We start from the raw sequence: 22,805 nt of genomic DNA on the forward strand, positions 1-22,805 counted from the left end.
CCATCAAGTCTCTGCAGTCTTTTCCTCTGATTAGGTTTATAGATACTATCCCTTCCCAGCCCCTCTGCCATACCAATCAGCTCTCTGTTCACACACGTTGGTCTCCACAAACTCACTGTGTCTGCAAATCAGTTTCAGATCATAAATTCAGCCTCTGAAATCCATCTTTTTCTCCAAAGCAGTCTGGTTTTCTCTGTACTCTTTCCTCCTGTTCCAATTCTCATTCCCAACATAAACAGAATAACTGTTTATAAGTCATCCTTATGACCTGAGCTCTAATACCCCTCAACTCCCTTCACTTGGCTTCATAAATTCTGCTTTCAGGAACCAGGAACTCACACACTCATTTTGCACCTTATCATGTTTGTTATCCCCTATTAGACAGAATTGTAATGAGTGAAACAATTATCTACATGTTTGTAGGATATAGATAAACCAAATGCTTGAAGCCTGTGTTTTCCTAGGCAGATCATTTCATGCTTCGCTACAGTGTGCATTAAGTGAGGAGCTAGTCTGCAGGTCAGTGTGCAAAATTCCCACTCATTCCAGTAGAAAAAATATTTTAAACTCAGACTGTAAATTACAGATTTCACTATTTCACAGTGCAACACTAAAGTCCATGTTTTTGAGTTCTGCCCAAATCACGTGAACTAGTAGCTGAGACTTCTCTCTTTCTTATATACATTTATCTAAATTCCAGTCATAGGAAAACTTGTACCATTTTCTGAAAAAGAGACAGGAAGAAATGGGTTACTCTTCTACCTCTATGACTTAGCATTTGACTAACCTGCACTGCTCTGGCTGTATTTTACTGGATTTACTCATTTAGAAATGACACACAAATGGATGGAATGCCCAAGGTTAAAGACACCTTAGGCAAAGTACGAAGCAGTGCTAGGAGACAGAAATTCATCTGGCAACGAGTTCAGGATTTGTGACAACGTAACTACAAAACAGTTGCTCTCTGCTTTTTCATCTCTGGAAACTTAATATAAAACAGAAAATCATAGACTTGTTAACAACAAAGTGTAAGTATACTCAGTTCTTCAGAGGAAGGATTAAATTACCAGCACAATAACTATTTGGCCCAGAACCATCACCACCATGTACCAACAACTGTCTCCTGGATTTGGAGTTTTAAGACCAACAAAGCCATTTCAAAATAACAATGTCGTAAGTCTTTTTCTTACTGAGTATTAGCGAAACAATACCAAACCTCTCTAATTGTACTTACAGTGGAAGATTTAGGGCACGGTAAGTTCAGAGAATGCAAGTCCCCCTTTGATAGATTTGTGAGAAAACCACAGTGCAGGGTAAGACTCCTGGCTTTTGGGATTTTGGAATGTGTAGAGCGTTATAACCACACTAGAGTGTTCTAGTTATTGCTCTGAAATCAACAGATCATCAAGGACAAGGAGTCCTCTCAGAACAACACAAATTCCATATGAAGTTACAAATTCTCTTTCCTATAGATCTACTTTTTTTTTTTTAACTTTTTTTTTCTTTCTTCAGATTCCAGGTATGTAAGACTCTATAACATAAATATACCATTGTGTTTCTGCTCGTGTATGAGTACCTATTTATTTATCTCACAAATTGTTAGACCTGACCTCAGTAAAAGGAGAGAAAAGCTCAATTACTGAAAATCACACTGTTACAGCCCTGTGATATCCAACACAAATGCATTAAACAGAAAGGAGCAACAGCGAAGCAGTGACATGTGAGGCAACATGTTGGTGGGGTGAGGGAGGGAACAAAGGAGATCTGAATGACAAACAGCACCCTATGTAGCTTGAAAAGGTCACTGCAATAAAAAACAACTCAGGGAACTGGAAGCAAATGCAAGTATTGCTACAGAGTGGAAGAAAACCCGAAATCCAAACAAATGGTACAGAAATACAATTTCATTCATGTGTGAATGCCACAGATTGAACAGTGGAAACATTTGGGAAGCTGGCAAAATGGAATGGGATTCCCCTCATGCCACAATATCAAGATATCTGAAAAAGTAAGCATTTACTCAGGCCAGTAGCCAAATCTTACATCAACTCTTCAGCTTTTCAGTGGAAGAATCTGGCAGAAAAATAAATGACATGTATTTGTAAAAGAAGCCAACATACCTTCGTTGATCAATTTATTTGAGAAAAATAACCTATCAGCTGTAGGTTCAGTATGCAATAAACAGGAACTGGCCACATCAAGACTTACACTGAGCAAACTCCTTCTGTTTCTGAACCTTTACAGTTGTGTAAGCCAGCTGTACACAGGCACGATGCAAGCTAAGGGCATCCCCACAGACAAGAACCAAGCTGGAATGCAACGCTCACCTTCGAAGGCATCCCACCACATCAAACTCTCAGAACATTTACCTGGCCTCCTAAAATAAACCCCATGGTGTGCACCTCCACCATGGTCCCTCTAAAAGAAAACATTCGCAAATCTGAATCAAAATAGAGCAGCTGTTTAACGAAGGAACTACACCCTCCTCACATTCATACTGTAACAGAGGCTGTACAAGTTTGCTGCTGAAGTTGAGATTGTGAGAAAGACAAAATTTTGGTCTACAAAATAAGGTGCACTAATGCAAGCAAAGGCATCCTTTTCATAATACTGCTTAGTCTACTAAAGGAACTGGATTATGAAATAACAAGAGAGAATATTGTGTTGGTGAGAGCTGCATTTTCAGTACAGAGCTTCACCAAAGCTCTATCTATAAACCCTTTTAGTGCAAATATGACCAGAGGGCAGTATGGCTGCTGCAGGTAAACAGAGCCAATGACAGAGTTCAGGTTTCTTTCCTTTTACTCAGAAGGGATACCAAAGACACGCTTGTGAGAACTATGAGGCAAAGAGAGAGATGTGAATGGAAAAAAAAAAAAGATAATAGAATAATTAATAAGCACTGAGCAGTTTTTCTCCAGGGACATGCTGAGTTCTCCCTCTCTTGTACTCTTTAACTTAAGGTTGAACATCTTCTGCAAGAAAAAAATAATTCCTAGTTTCTATTGATTAAGTCCTGCTTAATAGTAAGATAAATTCAGTTTCTAGAGATGATAATAACTGGCCAAGAAATGATATATATTTATAGATTTGTCTCATGTAAAGCTAATATTTATAAGCATATTAAAATGGGTGAATCTATTCAAGTAACTCCATAACCAGGAATAATTATTTATTGCTAGAAAAAATCACAATTTCAATAAAGCACATACAGCCAAAGCGTACAGCTCTGCCTCATCAAAATGAGGAAATCCATGAATGGAATACTGACTCAGATGAAAACTGTCTGTTTGACTTTAAGATGCTCCTAACAGTAAGTACTTGGATTCATAAGGAGAAAGGATGGATCGATGCAACTTTTCATTAGTACCAAAACAAAAATAAAACCCAAACAAAAATAACAGCTCACACAAAAAGCAACCAAAAAACTTACAGAACATCCTGTGTACAAATACTGCAAATAATTCTAAAAAAAAAATCACAGTCTAAGTGTTAGGCTTTTGATTCGATAGTTGGATGTGCACACATGGCTTACACGTGCTTGATTCATCACTTTCAATCAGCCACCCAACTGTGCAGGTGATAGTTACAAATGTGAAATGCTTTCTAAATGTTGCCTTTCCATTTAAACAGCTGCAGAAACCACCACGAAATTTGTTAGAACTACATTACTGTCAATGAGAAAGGAAGTATAGTTTCAGAAGACTAAAACTGTATCAGAAGACAGTATTATTATAAAGCCAGATCATTTCCAATACAGCACAGCTAACAGCACAGAGTACTAACAAGAACCATTATAGGTTTGGGTTTTTCATACAAATAAAGGAGAAAATGCCCCACCTGAACACAAGCAACTGTCAGACTTACCATGAGGAATAGGGAGATGTGTAATTATAACAAGCAGGGCCTTTCAGCTCTCAAGCAAGGCATCAGGCCTAGGCACAATGGCATGGAACAGGAATATTCAGTGTTTAAATTTCAAATGTGTGACATTTATTGGTGACCTCAGAGTAGTTTCTACAGGACAACATAAGGTTTGGTAATGAGAAAAACCAAGGCCTGCCTGGCTGCAGTACCTGAGTTGTTCCCCAGCCATTAAGGGAGCTATCAGTGAAGGCAAACCTTGGAAAGTTACTGCTGGCACTGCTTTTCTGTGCTGCTTCTATTACAAGACAGAGGCTGCCAGTTTTACACATTGACCAGCATTACACTGAAATGAAGTGAAAACAGCAAAGAATAATCTCTTCAATTCTCAGTACTATGACGAGGCCTAAGAATGTAGGAACAATAGAATTAGAAACAATTATCGATGCTACTGCTTTTCTAGTACTCTTTTTTTTTTTTTTTTTAAATTACCTTACAACCTTCTGTTCAAGATTGTCTTGTCTGTTACGAATTCATAAATTAATAAATACAGCGTTTCTGCAAAATCTAATAGCTAGAATCAAGTCTGAATCAAGTTCTGGCTGAAGTTCAGACATCTGCTGGCATCGTCAACATATGCTACACAGATTGGCAACAGCAGTAATATCAGTAATAGTTGCAGCAACATGGAGATGATACTTAAGAGAAAGTACACCCTCCAGTTTCAATGTGAAAGCACACATTGTGCTACTCCTCCACCTCTAATTCCAGTCCATGGCTGCAAATCTGGACATGGCATTAAAGGAATGAAACAGAACTAAAATGAGCAGACATTAAGGATTCAGAGAAATAAAGTATTAAAACACACTGAAAACAACAATGTGTGTGTATATATGCGTATATATATAAATATATGCAAGGACCTTATGGCTAAGGAAAACCTTGGTTCAAAACAACACATACAGAAGACCACTGCTTAAAACCTGAAAGCTAGGATCCATTCTTTCCAGGTTAAACACTGGGAACACAACAGGTTTTAGCTTCTGTTCAACCTCACCTACTGTAATAAGAAAATCTTCATTGGTCTTTGTCATCCACTGGAGCACTAAGGACAGAATTCTTGACATGAGCTTTGCTTTCTTGTACCTCAGGGAAAGCACACAACATTCATGGTACTGAGTGGGAAACATGGTCTATAGCACAGAGTCCGAAATAGTGATGATGAACCAAACATACATAATTTCCTCTTATTTTGTAAATAGAAATTAAAAAGATAAATCTGCAACATTGTTTTGGTAACTCGCTGTAAGATGTCATCAGAAAAAAAGAACGTTTATGGTATTTCCATGTGAATATAATTGTGTACAAACATGTAATTCCAGGTTACCTTTTGGAGGTAGACAGTAGAATCTGTATGAAGAAATAACAATAAAAAAGCCCAAACCTAACTGCCTACATCTGACCTTATGTGACTTCAACTGTTGCTGACCTACACATAGGTTAGCAGAGTCCAACATGATACATTGTGAAAGCAGCTTCAGGAGGACATGCCACCAGCCAAACTTCACAAACGCATACAACTGTTACAACAGAAAAGTGATGGTGAAGAAGGCTGAAATCTTTCTTCTCAATTTCTGTTCCCCGCCATGCGACCTCAGAAGCCATGCAAGAGATTGAAATGAACAAAACCAGGACAAAACAGTTTAGGGCAGTGCTTGTTTACCTTTATGATGAAATAAACAAACAAGTAAATAGAAAACCACCATCAATTTCTTATTTCTTAACTATGTTTTCTGTATTTCTGCTTGTACCCATTTCCTCGTGTCAGTGGACACTGCTGCACAGAGCCTGGCTCCTGCCCCTCCCTGCTGGGTACTGCTGCCCATCGGGAAGCTCCCCACAGCCTTCTCTTCTACAGGCTGAGCAGTTCCAGTCCCTCAGCCTCTCCATCAGCTGCACCAAGCCCACGTTCACCTTGGTGGCCCAGCTCTGGGCTCACAAAGACCCGTTCTCTATTACCAGGGGTCAGCAGCCCACCTGGCTTTCCAGCTGCATCACAGCTGGGCTGTGAGGAACAGCATCTCCTCCCCAACCCAACCCACCGCCAGTGCTCGCCTATCGTAGCCCAGGCTGCTGTGGGCACACTGCTGGCTTACGGTCAGCCTGGTGTCCCCAGGTGCACTTCAGCACAGCTGCCTCTCCGCTGGCCTGCTGCAGGGGTTGGCTATTGCTCACCAGGTGCCAGACTTTGCGCTTCCCTTTTGTGAGACTCCTGTCAGAATTTTGAATGGTCTCTATGCTGAGCCCACTTAATTGTGGAATAGTTCTTCCAGCAACCCAGCAACTGGATCTCATGCTGGGGTAGCTACGCACGTCTAGGCTTCTTATCTACAATTAAAACCCATGTCTTTCTGGCAGAAAGATGAAGGAGCTGCCTACTGAGATCTCCAAACCCTTTCATTTAGTCTCTAAGTAAGCCAAAGTCCATCTTTTGCAAGGAAAAAACTCAGCTTAGGATTCTGGATTTCTGTTGTTGCTACTTTATTTTCTATCCCATAAATGAGCAGATACAGAAACCACTTCCTCCATTCACTAAGGGGTGATATGCAACCATCAGAAGAAGTAATTATTTTTTCTATAGGATTCAATTATTTTTCAGAGATGACTTTTTCTGTATGGGTTTGCATTTTATTTGATGCTGGACTCTACAAAGCTAGAAAACATACTTCCAAGCATTTCCAGCACAGGATCTCAAATAAGACCACCAATTACTGTGTATTAATGAAAGTTCTGACTTCTTTCAGGGGGGAAGAAAAAAAAAAAAAAGGAAAAGGAAAGATTTTTTTAACATACTGCAATGAGATGGTTTGTATGAATTAACTTATAGAATGATGACAGAATCCTATAAAAAGTTATTGTCAGGTTGACTGCAGGAGATCCTTCTAGATATTTGTAATGACTGTAATAAATACTACTATTTTACATAATAAAGTACTGTGATCATAAACAGAAGGGACTGATTGTATTACAGTTCAATTCTAACTCACAGACAACACAAAACAACACGAGCCACTGCAGCCAACTGATTTCGCCATTTCCCTCCCCTTGATGACAATAACTGCTCGTGAAAGACTCAAAGCAAACCCTGTCTTCTAAGTAGCATCCAAAGGACTCTGCAGGCAAATACAGTCACACTGAGCCAAATCCTTATAGTATTGTCATTAAGCTAAAAAGCCATGTTAACACTGAAAAACTATGCTCGACTGCCTTCCAGTTGAACTTCAATAGCTTCCTGGAAATCATGACAATGCCTAATGCACACTCTCAGTTTTTAGAGATGCATCTTTTTCCCAAATTCGCAATATTCCAAAACTCATTCTGCATCTACTTTCCCATTGTTGCAATGGTTGAAGATGATGAATGTATCTAATTATGGATCCGTAAGTCAATAACTAACTACTGTGTGAGAAGATAAAATCTAGGTGTTTTATACCTTTGTTAAAAACAAACAAATATATATTTTTTTCTGTTGGGACTGTAAAATAGAGTTTAATAGCACTACATGAAAATACGAAAACAAAGCTGCTGGCAACAAAAAGCCTTATCTTTTTTTCTTTCTTCTCTGTACGATTTAAAAGTCTATTGTATTGCACTTGAAGCCATTACAATGGCATTCCAACAAGATGAGTCACCTTATATTGCTAGAAAGAAAATACGTAGAATGAATACACAGAGAGGAAAAAAAACTATTCTTACTGTAAGCTCCAAGAAACCATCCTAGAAAATGGTGTGTCAGGAATTGACCTTCTTCTAAAAGGAAAAAAATCTAACTTTCCATGTGTAAAAGGTCTCATTACCTTCGATAATATTTGTATTTTTCAAAATATCATCAGTAGGTGCACCAGCTTTCAAAAACCTCTTGTCCTTCATCAGATATAATTGTTCTGCATATTATATTAAGAAATACAAGCAGAGGAATGTAAGTGATGGGAGTTCAATTAAAAGCAGCATAATATCTGCTGCATAGAAAATGATTCTGCAACTAAAATCAGGTTCTAATGAGAGGAAAAAAGGAATACATTTTCACATATTTTTAATTACACAGAATTTCCTCAAACATGATTTTTAATAACATATTCCACTAGGTTAACATCATATTTAAAGAAAGTGCATTTTCTGATTTCATTTTAAGTTTGATTTTGAGCAATTATTGTGTCATTGTTCAGCAGTAGAAAGGTTGAATTCATTTGCTGTGTGGCTATGCTAGTTATGATTGATGTCGCTTCTCCAAATGATAAACCAATCACCCCAATGATGTAATGTCATTTTAAGAGTGCTATAATCACATTTCTCTCAAACTAGAAGCTCTGATGAGTTCTAACAAAGATTTATTGTAGATTAAAGACCTTCATAATACCAACAATAGATTGCTCATTTGATTGAAGATTTGAATAGTTGTTTTTTTTATTTTTTTTTTTCCCAGATCCACCTCGGTAGATTGCAAGGCTATTGCAAAGGGCATAGGGCAATACATATGGATGACTATCACCTCGTATTAAAGATGACTCAAACTTGTTGAGTAGTTAGCCTATAATTGCAGAGATTGAAGGAACCATAAGTGTACAATCAGCCAAACAGGACACCTACACAATGAAATCAGCAGAAGTCTTCTGCAAACATTTCTTTTTCAGTATGCACTTTGAAGACTGTGATAGAATTATTTAAAAAGAGGAACCCAGAAAGTGATAACTAACATTTATTACTGCTTAAAGATTTTCTGGAATCTAAACTGTGAATCTACATGTCTTCAAAGATTTATTTTTAATCCAAACCCAAATTTAAACAAAATATTTATCTACTATCTTCCAAAAGTCTAGAGGATGTTGCTAAATTTACATAGCCCCTAATATAAATTAATAACAGATATATAAATAGAAAAATAAGAAAACCATGGTCCACATTTCTATAACATGTAAAAGCTACTCTGAAAATCTTACAGGAAGAATAATGAGACAAAAAAGGTAAGCTTTTCCAATTTGAACTGCATGCCACTGTCTGCAGTATCTTCTTATAAACTCTTGAAAGGAAACAAAGTACCTTCCTGACAAATACAGATAGGTTTCTATAGGATGTCTTAAATCCAAAGAGCACGTGCCATGAAATACTCTAAATGTTTATCAATTATGCTTTTTTCTATGCCCTGAAAACTAAAAGAAAGCCACAATATACTGTGAGTGTTTATTAAAGAAGAAAATTGACTATCTTGTGGAAAAATATTAAAGTACAGAATGAACAACTCAGCTATTCATAAACAGATCAAAGCATATCTGAGCATGCTGAAAAGGTTCCTTGTGTCAGCCATAGTAACGTGTGCGAGAAGAAACAACGAATAGCATTTAAAACGAAATGCAGAGTTCTTCCATCAACTTTTCAGATGTTCTTTTACTACAGCTTGGTTCATTTGACTTCAGAAGAAAAGCCATGCTTGGTCTCTAGCTGCAGCTATAAATACCAAGCATTCAGGGATTCTCCAAGTCTCCAGTCTGTAACACCTAACTGTGATTTTCTTCTACCAAGCAGCCCTCATTATCTCTCTCTCTCAGCCTCTCTTACCATTGTCTTTTAAAGCTTTGTAAACTGATAAATCACATCCTTTAGCCAAACAACATTCTCTGTTTTCAGTTTTATTGTTTTTTCTTCCCCTTGTTCATCACTCAAATTCATCCACTCCTGAGCTGCAAGACAACACGTGCTCCTCCCTGACAACTCACTCCATACTCAGGGTGGCCCATCACAACTGCTAAACAAGCACTGCATTCTGCATGAGCGTCACTTTGCTCTGCTCTGAATTTCTTCTGCCATTTTACTGCTCTACCACTTGGTTTCACGATGCCGTTCTGGTATTTCTTCACAGTCCCCACATACTGTCTTTCAAACAACTTGCAATGTTAGTAACAACAAATAACCATGATCATGGCAGATTTCACAGAGAGCAAAATGCAAACTATTTCATCAAACAGATCACAATTACTCACAAATGGCTGAATGCTTCAAAGGACTCTTGTCGGTTTCTAAGACAGTTTTAAGCTTTTTTACTTATCTACACTGACTTAAAAATAGAACATATTTTACCTACATATCCACATTTTTCTATATTTCTACAAAATTTCTATAGTTACTGCTGAGTTTCCAATTTTTGTAATTGGAGATTTTGGGACTTGCGTCTCTTGACATCATCCCAAATCTCTCTAACATAAAAACAAGCAAAAATACTGTTTTCACATTTTACACCCTCAGACCACGAGACCAAGGAAGCTCAAGATCTGAATTATAATTCCTTTCAATGTATGTAATAATAGTTATCGCAAATTATATTTAAAAACATCTTACTTAGCAAAAGGATTACAGAGTTGAAGGACAGTTCAAGTTGGAAGTTACTACAGGATGCCTGTAGGCCAAACTCATGGCAAGGCAGGACAGCTCTGAGATCAGACAGCCCAGGATTTTAACCAACCCGTTCTTCCAAATATCCAAGGACAGAGACTGCATAGGCTCCCTAGGAAACTTGTTCAATACTCAGGGAAATATTTTATCTCTTATCCACTCTGAATCTTTTATTTTTCAACTTCTGCTCATTTCTTCACATTGCCACTGTTCACCACCAGCCAGTATTTACAGGGCATAATTTAAATCTATTTTATGTATCCACAGAGGCCAAAAGTTCCATGCTATGTGGTGTCTCCTACTCTCATCAGTTTTGTACTTTTACAGCTAAGAGAGAACTTGAGCAGATCAGTAAGTGCTTTGCTTACAATTCTAAAACCAAACCAAACCAAAACAAAAAAATTGCATTGTTATTTCTCAGTTTTTCAACATAAAAATTAAATAAGGCATTTGCTTAAAGAAAAAAAAGAAGAAAAAGAAAGAGAAGGAAAGAAAACCGTAAGAACTACAGAATATATGGCTGATAGCAGAACTGCAAATATTTTAAATATCTTAAATATGTAAGACTGAATGACAAGTATTATTTTGCTGAAAATATCAGGATTTTCGTTAACACAGAAAGTACAGAATCGGATTCTAAAGCACGAACAGACAGTAGCAGAAGGAACACATTTCCAGATACAGAACCTCATCACTACATTAGGTGTTGGCTTAGCCTGTGCAGAATAAAGGACCACTGTGTGTCCATCGCTTTTACAAGAAACATACTGTGAAAACTAGATTTCTTAGATGACAAGCTTTCAGTAATAATTTTACACTGCTTGTAACACTTAAATTAAAAAGATCTCTATAAAAAAAAAAACGATAGAAAAACATGGTATGTTTTCAAAAAAGTTTCAATGAAATAAAACTATGTTTTTCTGCTTATTTCCATATACACTCTTAATTTTCAGGTGATGAAAGAACATTTGCAAAATAATGTATAAAACGAGAACAAACACATCACAAACAAACTCCATATGTTTGCAATTTTTCTTACCACTGCTGGATGCCTGCTGTGGCCCTGAACAAGCTCTTAGTAGGTATGAATTAGGAGAGAACTCCTCATCAGGATTGGTGTCCATGATTTGATGGGACGTATTGCTGTCTAGCAATGGCATCTGGCAGCTAACTGGTGGAGGATTATGAGAACTGGGCAGCTGAGCAGATGGGAGAAGGCTAGACGAGGATGTAGGTGGAATGGGACGACCTGGGAAAAGGACACAGGGATCAAAGATCAGCAGTGAGCGTAATGAAAAAAAAAAAGAAAACAAATTCTTATTTACTCTTTGCTTCTGTGAACTTTCCTCTCATAACTTGATATCAATCCATTCCATCAAATGCACACAAATGAAGGCAGCTTTTTTTTATTTTTTTTGTGCAATGCCCACTAGAATATTACTGTTTGTAGGGGTGAAAGAATTAAGAGAAACAAGTATTCCGATTTTTGCAAGTTTATCCAGAGCATTGGAGAAATCATTCATGAATAATTTATACACAGGAAAATACGACCTCTGTGATCCTGCCAAAGTCTGTGAGGCAAAGAGAGATCTGCTGCATGTGAGCTACAAATGTTAAAATGCAGCAAAACTATTTGAGATGGTGCATTCTGACTTCCACCATTTTTAAAGAAACAGTAGCAGAGCAAATGCATGCTATCTTTCTCCTTAGCTACTCCTTCATTTCTGAAAGCAACAACACTGCCCTCTGTACGAATTGCATTAAGGTTTATCTCATTAGGATTAAAAAAAAAGAAAACAAACAAAAAATGGCAATCATTGGAAGGTAACCATAGGCACTTTAAAAGCCCTCACTGTCTGACACCAGCAAGCAGCTACCTTCAAAAAATTTAAAGTAACAAAACCAGCTGGATTTAGGCAAATGACTATTATGCTTAGTTTTCACTGTATTTTTAACTCTGGATAAACTGATGATAAGACCAAACAGCCAAGTTATCACAGGGCAGAAATCGGTTTAAGCTACTTGATAACAACTCTCATCTACCTTCTTCTATGCAATACATTCAATATGTACCCAATATTTTCCTTGCAGACTTGCATTTACCAAGAAATAATTCTAATATTGATGACATGAATAATTACTGTTATTATTCATGATTGTGCCATTCTTGTGAAAGCCTACAGCACGTTCTAAACAATCAAGAAAAGCAGAAGAGAAAAAGCAGTTTCAAGTCATTTATTTGCAATGTGTAGGAAACAAGAAGCAAGACTGAGATTTGACACCTTAGATAGGAACGTAACACAGTGTACACTCTGTGTATTTAATTCTCACATATTCTGGAGTTGCTTCAAGTTTCTGAAGTTAAAAGAAAAAACCTCATATATTCAGAATCTTCATTTACCGTATCACATGGAAGTGCATTAACTCTGTTCTGAAAATACTGCACATGAGAGGCGATGAGATGAAATCAGATTTTGCCCTCTATGCAAACCTCAGGACATACTTTAAAGAAACTTAGGTATATGTCTGCAGAATACATCAAGACAGATGAAAGAGCACCAAAGACAATGTTTCGGCCAAGCACAGCTGACTGCATTGCTTCATGAAATAATGCAGCCCTGATCCCTAAAGACAAGGTAACATTTCCAACCAGGACATTTCTGTTTGTAGCTTAGATCAAACAATAGTTATGAAGTTCTTACACTGCTGCATTTTTTTTTTTTTATTTTGGCCGAAGCAGCCTCCTAAGGAAGATTTGTCCATAAGCACCTGTTAATTGAAAAACACAGATGCCTATGAGCCAAGCATCATACTGCCAACCCGTACTGTGGTTACATTTTCCAATAAACTGCCAAATGTGATTAAAGCTTTTCTCATGGTTGGGGCACTGCAAAGTTCATTTCTGGTGTCTATTTGACACTGAACTCCCACCGCAGCTTTTGCTGCTATGGCAGTTGGGCTCCTGCAGTGCTGCTTCTCCCTCAATGGCTCTTTCTCCCCTACTCCCTGAAACATGTAGAAATATCTTAAAACACCCATCCTTCTGTACAAGTTAACAAGAAATGAACTGAAAAATCACTGAAGAGGAACAGAAATGTGGAAATTCAGTTTTGTTTCCTTGGGAAATGGAGTCTAAGGGGTAACTGCAGGACCGCAGCTGAAGGATTGGTTGTAAAATTACCAAAGAGAAGTGAATGTTTGCAGTTAGGCTACAAAAAGCACAATAAATACAATTTATTAGTTGCTATATATTCTTAGCATAGAAATAATGGCTTTGATTCATCCTATTGAATATTAATATCTTGGTCAAATAAATTCAATGTGTTACTGAACAGACTGAGCTCTATCGGTTCTGGAAGCCCGATCTTCTTGTCAGAACTGCTCTGTGTCTGCAGATACCCTCACAGTCGTATTTTGAAACCTTCTGTTTCTCAAAATGATTCTAATTCCCCTCATTTCACAACGAGTCTCACATTACCCTACTGTACTATAAAATATCCTGTGATGCAGATGGTAACCTCAGTCTTCAGAATTTACATCCGTAATGTAAAACAGAAGCTGGTACAATTTATATCTACTCTTCAAATACTAACATTATAAAGCTTCTATAAATAAGATTTTTATCTTGTCGTGCACTGACAGAAATCCTATGTAATGGATACTTACTTCGACTGACAACAGTAATGTAATTGTGTCATATCCCCAAAGAAATGTAAAACAGATAAATGCTACAAAAGGGAAAATGAAGTCTAGAGGTTGTTGTGTTACAGTTTCAATAGGAAAAAATAACACCAGTTCTACACATGTATACATGCATGGTTGTACTGCATAAACACACAAATGGCACAGAAAGATATTGAATACAGTATTTTGAACTAAAGCAAGCAAACACCCCCCCACACCACTTTTTTTTCCTTATATTCTTTTCCTTGTTACTTTCTCCCATCATTAAGACTATTTCTCAGTGAAAGAAAGGTTCATAGCTCTCCTTCAGGAGGGCTTCTGATTTTGGATAGCTTTGCACTTCCATGCTATATGACATCTCATTCTGCAAGTGCCTTCTTTTTATATTTTTCTCTTTTATTCTCATCACTCATATTTCTTTTCTTTTCTTTTCTCCCCACATAAGATGATACAGTAGACAACAAAGAGTTATTTCCATTTTTTCTTTTTTAACAGTGTCACATCTCTCTTCATCAACTCAGGAACTTCCATGAAACCAATTACAGTTCCACTCTAAATCCTGAAGGCTTAAAATCTGCCTTGTAGTCAACAATCAAAAATCAGGCCATCCCTGTATCTGGTAATGATGCCACAGGCTTACAACCATCCCCAGCAATGAACCCACAAAAGCTGAGTGGGTACAGATCAGATACTGGTGTGAAGATTTCCTTTTAAGAAAGACTTCTCATTAAGGACAGGTTCACAGATAGATCGACGTTGAATAAGGCACAAAATAAGACCAAATTTCAAACCTATAGAAGAGCAAGCTCCCCTCCTGATGGATAAGATATCATCACTAGTGCCTGGAAAAGTTTCAGGAGTGTGAAAATTACAGAGTTCTTTGGGACAACATGCCAGAGTGATAAGGAGTGACTGGAACAAGGTCACTATCTTCTTGTTGGAGAATGAACTTCAGGAGGGAGAGAACTGCATGCAAGAGATCTTATTAGAAGAATAAGGCCAAGAGTTTTATCATGCTGGGAAAAGAAATATGTACATTGGACATAAGCAGTCAAATGGCATTGGTGAAGTCCAGAGGCAAAAATAATGATGTAAGCTCCTCAGATACCTGAAGTCCCATCATGCAGCATTTAGTTCAAAGCTAACCCAATCATTCAACTAAAATGTTCCTAAGAATGCCCAAAAAGGTACAGTTAAACATTTATCTGATGATACTAGTTTGACAGATGAAACACTCAACTCTCGAGTGGTAGTTCAACCTGACTGTAGAAGAGGAGCAGAAGAGAGAACTCTTAGGGCTCCTGTCTGCTGACTTGGATGTCTCAAAACTCAGATAATCCTTACTGGCATTTTCTGGTATGCCTGAAAAAGGAGAAGTGAGATTATGGTTTTGGGGCTTTTCCATTGTGACTTGTTTGGACATGTGAAGCACAGGAAATTGCTGAGGTAGTCTATCACTGACTTCCAAATCCTGCCTGTGTTCTTCCCGAAACAAGTTTCTAGGCCAAATAATCACTTTATGTTTTAGAGGGAATGACATTTCCTTTTACTTACATATAAAGAGGCTGTTAAGTGATGTTCCTGACAGCACCATTAGCTATGAGACCCAAAAGTACAGCAATCTCTATCCAGGGAGTCCATGACTGAGGAAGTGACAGGGTCAGAATGGGTGACAAGCTTAATACTGCAAAGCTGCCATGTGTGCCCACTGTGCAGCACAGCAACAGCACTGCAGAGAAGATGCTCTCGAGTCCAGACACTGGTAAGACAGCTAACACCAATTCTGCTCATCTTAATCGCAGTAGCACATTTGGGAAAAGGAAACTGCCATTGCTGTTAGTGTAAGAAACCAAAACCCACCAACAGCACTTTCTCCCCCCTCCCCCCCCAAAGGAAAAATTACTGCTTGCAATCACTCCTTATTATCATACATATAACTGAGACACAATCAAAGAAAAGAGGCAGGCTACTTATCGGTTTCTGAAGTTTTTGAGATGTATCTTCCATACTCTCCTTTTTTTTTTCTCTCCCTGAACTCCCACTCAAAAGATCTGTGGAGTTTTGGAGACAAATGAAATCTGCACGTGTGTAAAACTCTGGCCCTAATTTTCCACTGTGGTACGTGAGTGGAAGCAGGGAACACACGGGATGGAAATGAGTGAAATGTAAGAATTTTGACATGTGAGCAGGCACTGTGTAAATATCCATTACAAAAACACATCTTGAAGAGCTGCTATCCAACCTCTTCAAGTTAACTGTAATATAGTATGGTATCACTATCTAAAACACCTTTCAGGAAAAATAATTTTATAAATATTTATGTAATATTTTTGTATATGCTTACCCACACACATTTAGGCAGGAATACATCATTTCCAAAAATGAACATTATTCTAGGAGTCAGAGTCTCTGAATTCAATTCAGACTCTTAAAACAGCCATTTTGCAACAAATTGTTTCAGGATAAAGATCACAACCTGTAAGCTGCTATCCCACACACCTAAGTTATCCTTTTCAATTCAAAAAGTTGTCACCAGAAAATTCAAAGTCTCAAACACAGACCTCAAAGCTTACTATATTTGCAGAGGAATTTTCTAGCTTCTCCTGTTAGCCAGATCTCACTTTTAGGGTTCGGATGTACATTACAAAAATCAGGGCAGATTTTATCCCCCTCCTTTCTTTTTTCCTTATTTCAGGAAACCCAGAAAGCCAAGCTGGAGCACTGTGCAAAACAGAGGGCAGGACTCTGCTTCCATGAGCACAACAACTCACTCTATAGAGCACAATGCACTTCTGACTGTATTTCCAGCTCAGCTTAATTGAAGCACCTACATTGTCAGCAATGTTAAGTTCACTTTAAAGAGTGAGAAACATTGCTAAATGTGTCAGGAAACAACTAGATAGCACAAGAAGCATGTTTTTGCAGTGCAAAGCACTATAAATTAAGCAGGCAGCTGATGAAGGTGAAACCTTCCTGAGATACAGCACATTCAGCACTCTCCCTATTCCTCCCAGAATAATTGCTTTTTTTTTTTTTTTTACAAGAAAAAAAGCATCCTTCAAATATTTGTGCAAAGCAAGTCCTGCCAATGGGCTGGGCACTCTCACACTTACTAAATCAAGTATACATCATTATAGCTGGCATAAGAAATATTTATATTTTGCATCTATGGGTAACAGGCATAAGGAAAAATCATCCATTCTCTGCATTGTACCAGCATCTATTACTTCTGTAGCGAAAACAGAATTTGTACTTCAGTGCACTGGAGGTCAGCATGGAGGCCCAGCAGGCAAAGCTGCTGCCGTGGGAGAGAGCTGTGTGCCCTCAGAGCCCAGCAGGCTGAGGGGCAGGCACAGCACCACCCAGCACGTAACTCCTCTGCAAAGAGCTCTAGAGGCAGCTTCAGTAACTCTTTATCTGCCGGGCTGCATTTCAAGTCGAAAGACAAAAAATAGAATAAACCCCAAATGAAGCGTACATGAAGAACAGGGGAAGAGTACTGACAATCATTTTCCTCAGCACTGAGATATTTCAGTTTGCGTAAACTCCTGCTGCGCTTTTACTGTAAGGCAAACAAGCTTCAAAAATCACAAAAAAAGATAGACATAAATCAGGATCTTGGATGATAGTTACCACTGAAGAAAGGTACTCCGAGTGCTTCAGAAGCTCCTGTCTCTGTGGAAGTAGCAAACAAAACCAGTCAAGCCCTTAAGAGAAGTGATTTCACACTGTCTATTTTCACAAGAGTCAAAGGAGAAAATAAGGTCTTCCTGGCGCATGGGGCTGATATTCTTGCACAGACCTGCTTGCTGATGCTTACAGACATTTCTCTGCTTTAAAAGGGACAGTCAGAGCAAGAAAGAATGAAATAAAAGCCATCATATCACACGTGGAAGAAAAGGCAAAAAAGGTGCCTCTGCAAGAATTAGGAAAAAAGGCCAAAGGGATCTAAATACAGTAGGTCATAATCTGTGATTTATATAGCAGTGAACTAATGAAGACAAACCAACCCTATATTTTTCTATCTTTTCCACTTCCCACTGAACAATACTCTACGTGCATTGATTAGTTTTTTCAAAACTTCTGTTGTACAAAAAGTGTAAAATCAGAGCAAGAGTGTGAACAGAGTGAAGATAATGGGAAAAAATAGAAAATTACGTAGTCACAGTATAGGCGAGAACTGTCCCCAAAAACCGATTTCTATCACAAAGTGAGGTGTGTTTATCTGTCAGTCTCACCCAGAATCACAGAATCACAGAATGGCTAGGGTTGGAAGGGACCCCAAGGATCATGAATCTCCAACCCCCCTGCCACATGCAGGGCCACCAACCTCCTCATTTAATGCTAGACCAGGCTGCGCAGGGCCCCATCCAATCTGTCCTTGAACACCTCCAGGGACGGGGCATCCACAGCCTCTCTGGGCAGCCTGTTCCAGTAGCTCACCATTCTCTCTGTAAAGAATTTCCCCCTGATATCCAACCTAAATCTCCCCTCCCTCAACTTAAAACCATTTCCCCTCATCCTGCAATTATCTACCCTGTCGAAGAGTTGATTCCCCTCCTGTTTGTAGGCTCCCTTTAGGTACTGAAATGCTGAAATGAGGTCACCCCGCAGCCTTCTTTTCTCCAGGCTCAACAAGCCCAGCTCCCTCAGCCTGTCTTCGTAGGGGAGGTGCTCCAGTCCCCTGATCATCTTCGTGGCCCTCCTCTGGACCCTCTCCAACAGCTCCCTGTCTTTCTTGTACTGGGGGCTCCACGCTTGGATGCAGTTCTCCAGATGGGGCCTCACAAGAGCAGAGTAGAGGGGAACAATCACCTCCCTTTTCCTGCTGGCCCCTCTTTTGATGGAGCCCAGGATACCATTTGCCTTCTGAGCCACAAGGACATGCAGAGCCCAGCTGCACCGCTTTCACCAGCACAGAGCCTGCACTGCCCAGCAAGCAGGGGTGGAAACATCTGTGAAGTGAGATTGCTTCATTCGCAGTGCTGCCCTCATGCACTGAGCATACTGGGGGCTGGAGATCTGGGGGCTCACTGTGCTCCTTGGGACTACGTGCAGCCATTATCCTTCAGGATTTCACTCAGACCCCTGAAGTCCTGAAACGTTACTGATTTTTTCATTTGGCGAGTTTTTCACTTGAAGGAGCACTGAAGTTGAAAGGATTGCATTGCAGTTCCCCAGAACAGCGTGGCTGAGCACCAGTGTTCCCAAGGCCCCACGGCACCCCAGCACACAGCCTGTAGTGCTGCAGTGAGTGCAAGCAGCTACAGCTGCCAGACCTCCACAGGTGGTACAGAAGCCAAATGTAGTGCAAGTGATTACCATAACAGGGGGAAAAAAAGTCAAGAAAGCCTCCAAACAAAACCTGGAAACAAACCTAGATTTGTCGTGAAATAAATGCATTAAATCTCTCTGGCACAGCACTGCTACAGTTCTAGTTACACTTTGACAAAGGAGAAGAAATTGTTTATGAGGAATTATATGTGATAGAAAAGAGAAAAAAATTAAACGGCCAATGATTTTTGTGACCACAAAACAAAACAAAAAAAACCTGAGTTTTTGATTGATATTTGATAGAACATATTCAATATGAATATATTGTACCTTCCTTATCTTCTCTACTAGACCCATTTTCTGCACACAATGTATTTTAAGAAAAGGGACAAACAAAAACGATTCATTAAGTGCTGGGCTCCGTTTTTTTTTTTTACTTCATTATGGATACATCCTGCAAACTTGTGCAGGCGTTGTTAAGTTCCTTAAGACATTTCACCTCTGTGTCGTTAGTATTTCCTAAAGCCCAGTGCTTCTTGAATATGAAAATCAATGCAAGGTACTATCATTACTAAAATCTATGCACAAAAGTATGACTAACTTGGAAATCAATAACTTCTCTTGCGGCTTTTAGCATTAAAATCAAAGCTAAATTAATTTTCCCAGGCAATCCATCTAAAAATGCTATCAGCATTACAGAATTTGGATATTAAAAATGAGTAGACAGTCATGACTCAAAAATAATGTGAACCAATTCAGCATGTAAAGGAATAATTTGCTGCTGTCCAAAGCTAACATCACTTAATTCTTGTCTTGTAGAATCATCTGATACCCCTTCCCTTTTTAGTTAAACAAAGATAAATAATAAAAACAATTTACAACTAGAAGATGTCAGGGTTTTGCAGCTGTTCAATGTCTTTTGGGGAGATTAGATTTTGTAATGAAAAGATATAACCCTCATTTTATAAAAGCTGTTGCTGTCTTGGGAAAAGCATCAGTGAATAAGATTAGAAAACTCTTTTACTTCTTGAGCATATTACACTAGCAAGCTGATTACTTGGCATATGTTTAATGATACTTTCCTAGCTGGAAAACAGTAATTTGTTTCACTGATTTTTCCCCATCACTCCTAAAGTCAAAGTGTATTCTCAACTCTCATTGTACCTCTGATTCAGCCAGGAAAAATTGAGGGAGAAGAAACACAAATTCAGCTGAACATAAAGCACAAGAACTTGCATCAACTTCACGTCCCTATTAAAGGCTCTACTGAACTAAGAATACGAACTGTAACTGACAGTACATTATAACAACTCGTCAGCAGTTGTTGTAACTGAGGCACAAAAATAATACTCTAAAATTAGGGATGTATTTGGAAGAAACTTTCCAAAAATGTACAGCCACCATCACATATGACTGAATTTCCTCCTTTGGAAACTCAATAGTATATAAACTAGGAAGAAAAAAAAACCAAAAAACAGAACTATTTACCAATTTTATCAGCTCATACAGAACAATGCATTCATGAAAGGGAATTTCAGCAATGAAAGGATCATAATAAGTTCTTAGATGGATGATCACCAGGAACCATACAAAATCTACTACCTTACATGAACCTACAAATAGATGATTTGAACTTTATTCCAATGACAGAGTTTGAGTTATGTGATAAAAACTACCCAAACGCCCCCTGTTCCCCTTTACCTTGTTTTATCCAAATTCCAAATGCTTATGCCACCCTCGTTACACACCCTCCTGTTGGTCGTTGGCATTAATTCTATTAGAGACATTCCATTCCAGAAGTCTTTCAACAATTAGTGATTCAAGTGCTTGGCAGCACTGCTAGGTGGGAAAAATAACACTATCTTGAGCAAATATGAGAAAATTCAGGCGTAATTGTTCAGCAAACTCCATGAAAGTTATGCATAGCCAGTATTAACTGGTGGGTTTTGGGTAACAATCAGAGAATTTGTGAAAACTCTTTGCAACGTGCTAAAAAAGCAACTCAGATTTCAGACAGTCAAATGTAAATCAAACACAAGGCTTCACAGGATCAGTACCGTGGAAATGGTTAAATAAGATAAACAATACATCCAAAAAACTGCTTCATTGCAGTGCCAATGCTATATTCTGGCTAATTCTGCTTTTGGTTATTGAAGTCTGCTTTTTAGTTACACCTCCAGTGTGAACACAGCACTCCTCTTCCTACATCTGTGTGCAATGCACTCCTGAGTTAGTGCTGAACAGCTGCTCTGACGTGCTCTGGAAATGTCTGTGTTTCAGTGCTGGGATGCACTAAGGAAAGTGTCACAGTAACTATCCACTGCTTTTGATGCTGACAAATACATTTACACGATACAACCTTGACGTTTACAGTCTTCTTTCATCTGAAGATCTCATCCTGTACTTCTTGCACAGCAGTACAAGTGTTGGGTATGCAGGGACACCAAAGGCATGACTTTGCAGCTATCTAAGCTACTGGAGAGATCTTCCAAAATACAAAAATGCTTAAGCACCTATGTTCCCTGTGCCTTACTGCATTAGCAAGCAAATTAACATCTTTCCTTAAACATTTACTGGGTGCTGTGAATATGATGATATTTTTGACTGAACATTTGTGTGCCCTGAGAGGAAGCTATCAGGCCTATAAGAAATCCTGCTTCAAAAGTGAACATTCCACAACTTAATAACAAACCACAGTAAACTCTCAGCTCCATTTAAGTCGATATAAATTGTATTTTTGCCTTTAGCACAGCCAGGATTTCACCCTAGAGTCCTAAAAAGCTTTTGCATAGAGAGAAGCTTCCCCAGCAGAAGTCTGTTACCGACTTGAACTCTGGGGCTGCTGTCGATTCAGAACGGTCCATTGAGCTCAGATCTGGAAATACAGCTTGGAGCTAAACTGCAGTTAAAAATCAAAGGGGAAATGAAACACCATCACTAATATGGAGCTAGGCCTATTTAGCCCCTTTAAAAACCTCTCTGATGTCTTCTGGTGAAGCAGGCTATTCCCCGAAGAAGACATAGAATACATAAAGCATCCAAAGACAGGATTATGGGCAAAACTACCAGACCACTTGCAAAGGAGCAATTTAAGTGCAGGTAGAATTCTGCTCCCCCTTAGCATTGATTAAGGTTTGGAGTAGTTTCCTCTTCAGAGTCCATTTCTTCTCCAGTTTGGAAAGTAGACCCAAATGAAGAAACAGAATAAAAACCATGAAGGAAAGAAAAATATTTACTGCTTGTGGGACACACTTGAAATGAACACTGCCATCTGCATACTTTCCTTGCAAAAAAATCCAAAAACAAAGAAACAAAACAAAAACCCTTAACAAATAATTATTTCTGAAGTGAGAAGGTTTATTTCAAATTCCACTTCATCTGAAAAGATTTTAGCCAAAATAAAAGCTTTCAGAGAGGCGGATTCCAACACAACAGCTATCAGACCATTGACTATTTTAGCACTGGTGTGTATCACCATAATTACTGGCACACTGGGAGAGCAGTACAGGAAATTAAAAAGATAAAATTTCCTTTTAATG

The 22,805-nt window shown here is 38.5% G+C and overlaps 1 protein-coding gene across 20 annotated transcripts in view; it reads right to left on the reverse strand.

Annotated features, from left to right (window-relative positions):
• TENM2 (teneurin transmembrane protein 2) overlaps positions 1–22,805 on the reverse strand; it is a 979,011-nt gene that overhangs the window by 197,653 nt on the left and 758,553 nt on the right. For 19 of the 20 annotated variants that reach the window (XM_090150611.1, XM_090150610.1, XM_090150609.1 and 16 more), the window contains one exon: positions 11,348–11,557. In XM_090150611.1, the coding sequence (XP_090006737.1) occupies positions 11,348–11,557 (210 nt within the window). Of the gene's footprint in view, positions 1–11,347; positions 11,558–20,967; positions 21,021–22,805 lie in introns of those variants that run through there. The other variant, XM_090150627.1, reaches the window with a different exon arrangement.

The sequence above is a fragment of the Phasianus colchicus genome, chromosome 15 (assembly GCF_987193195.1).
Source record: "Phasianus colchicus chromosome 15, bPhaCol1.hap1.1, whole genome shotgun sequence".
Classification (NCBI taxonomy): Eukaryota; Metazoa; Chordata; class Aves; order Galliformes; family Phasianidae; genus Phasianus; species Phasianus colchicus.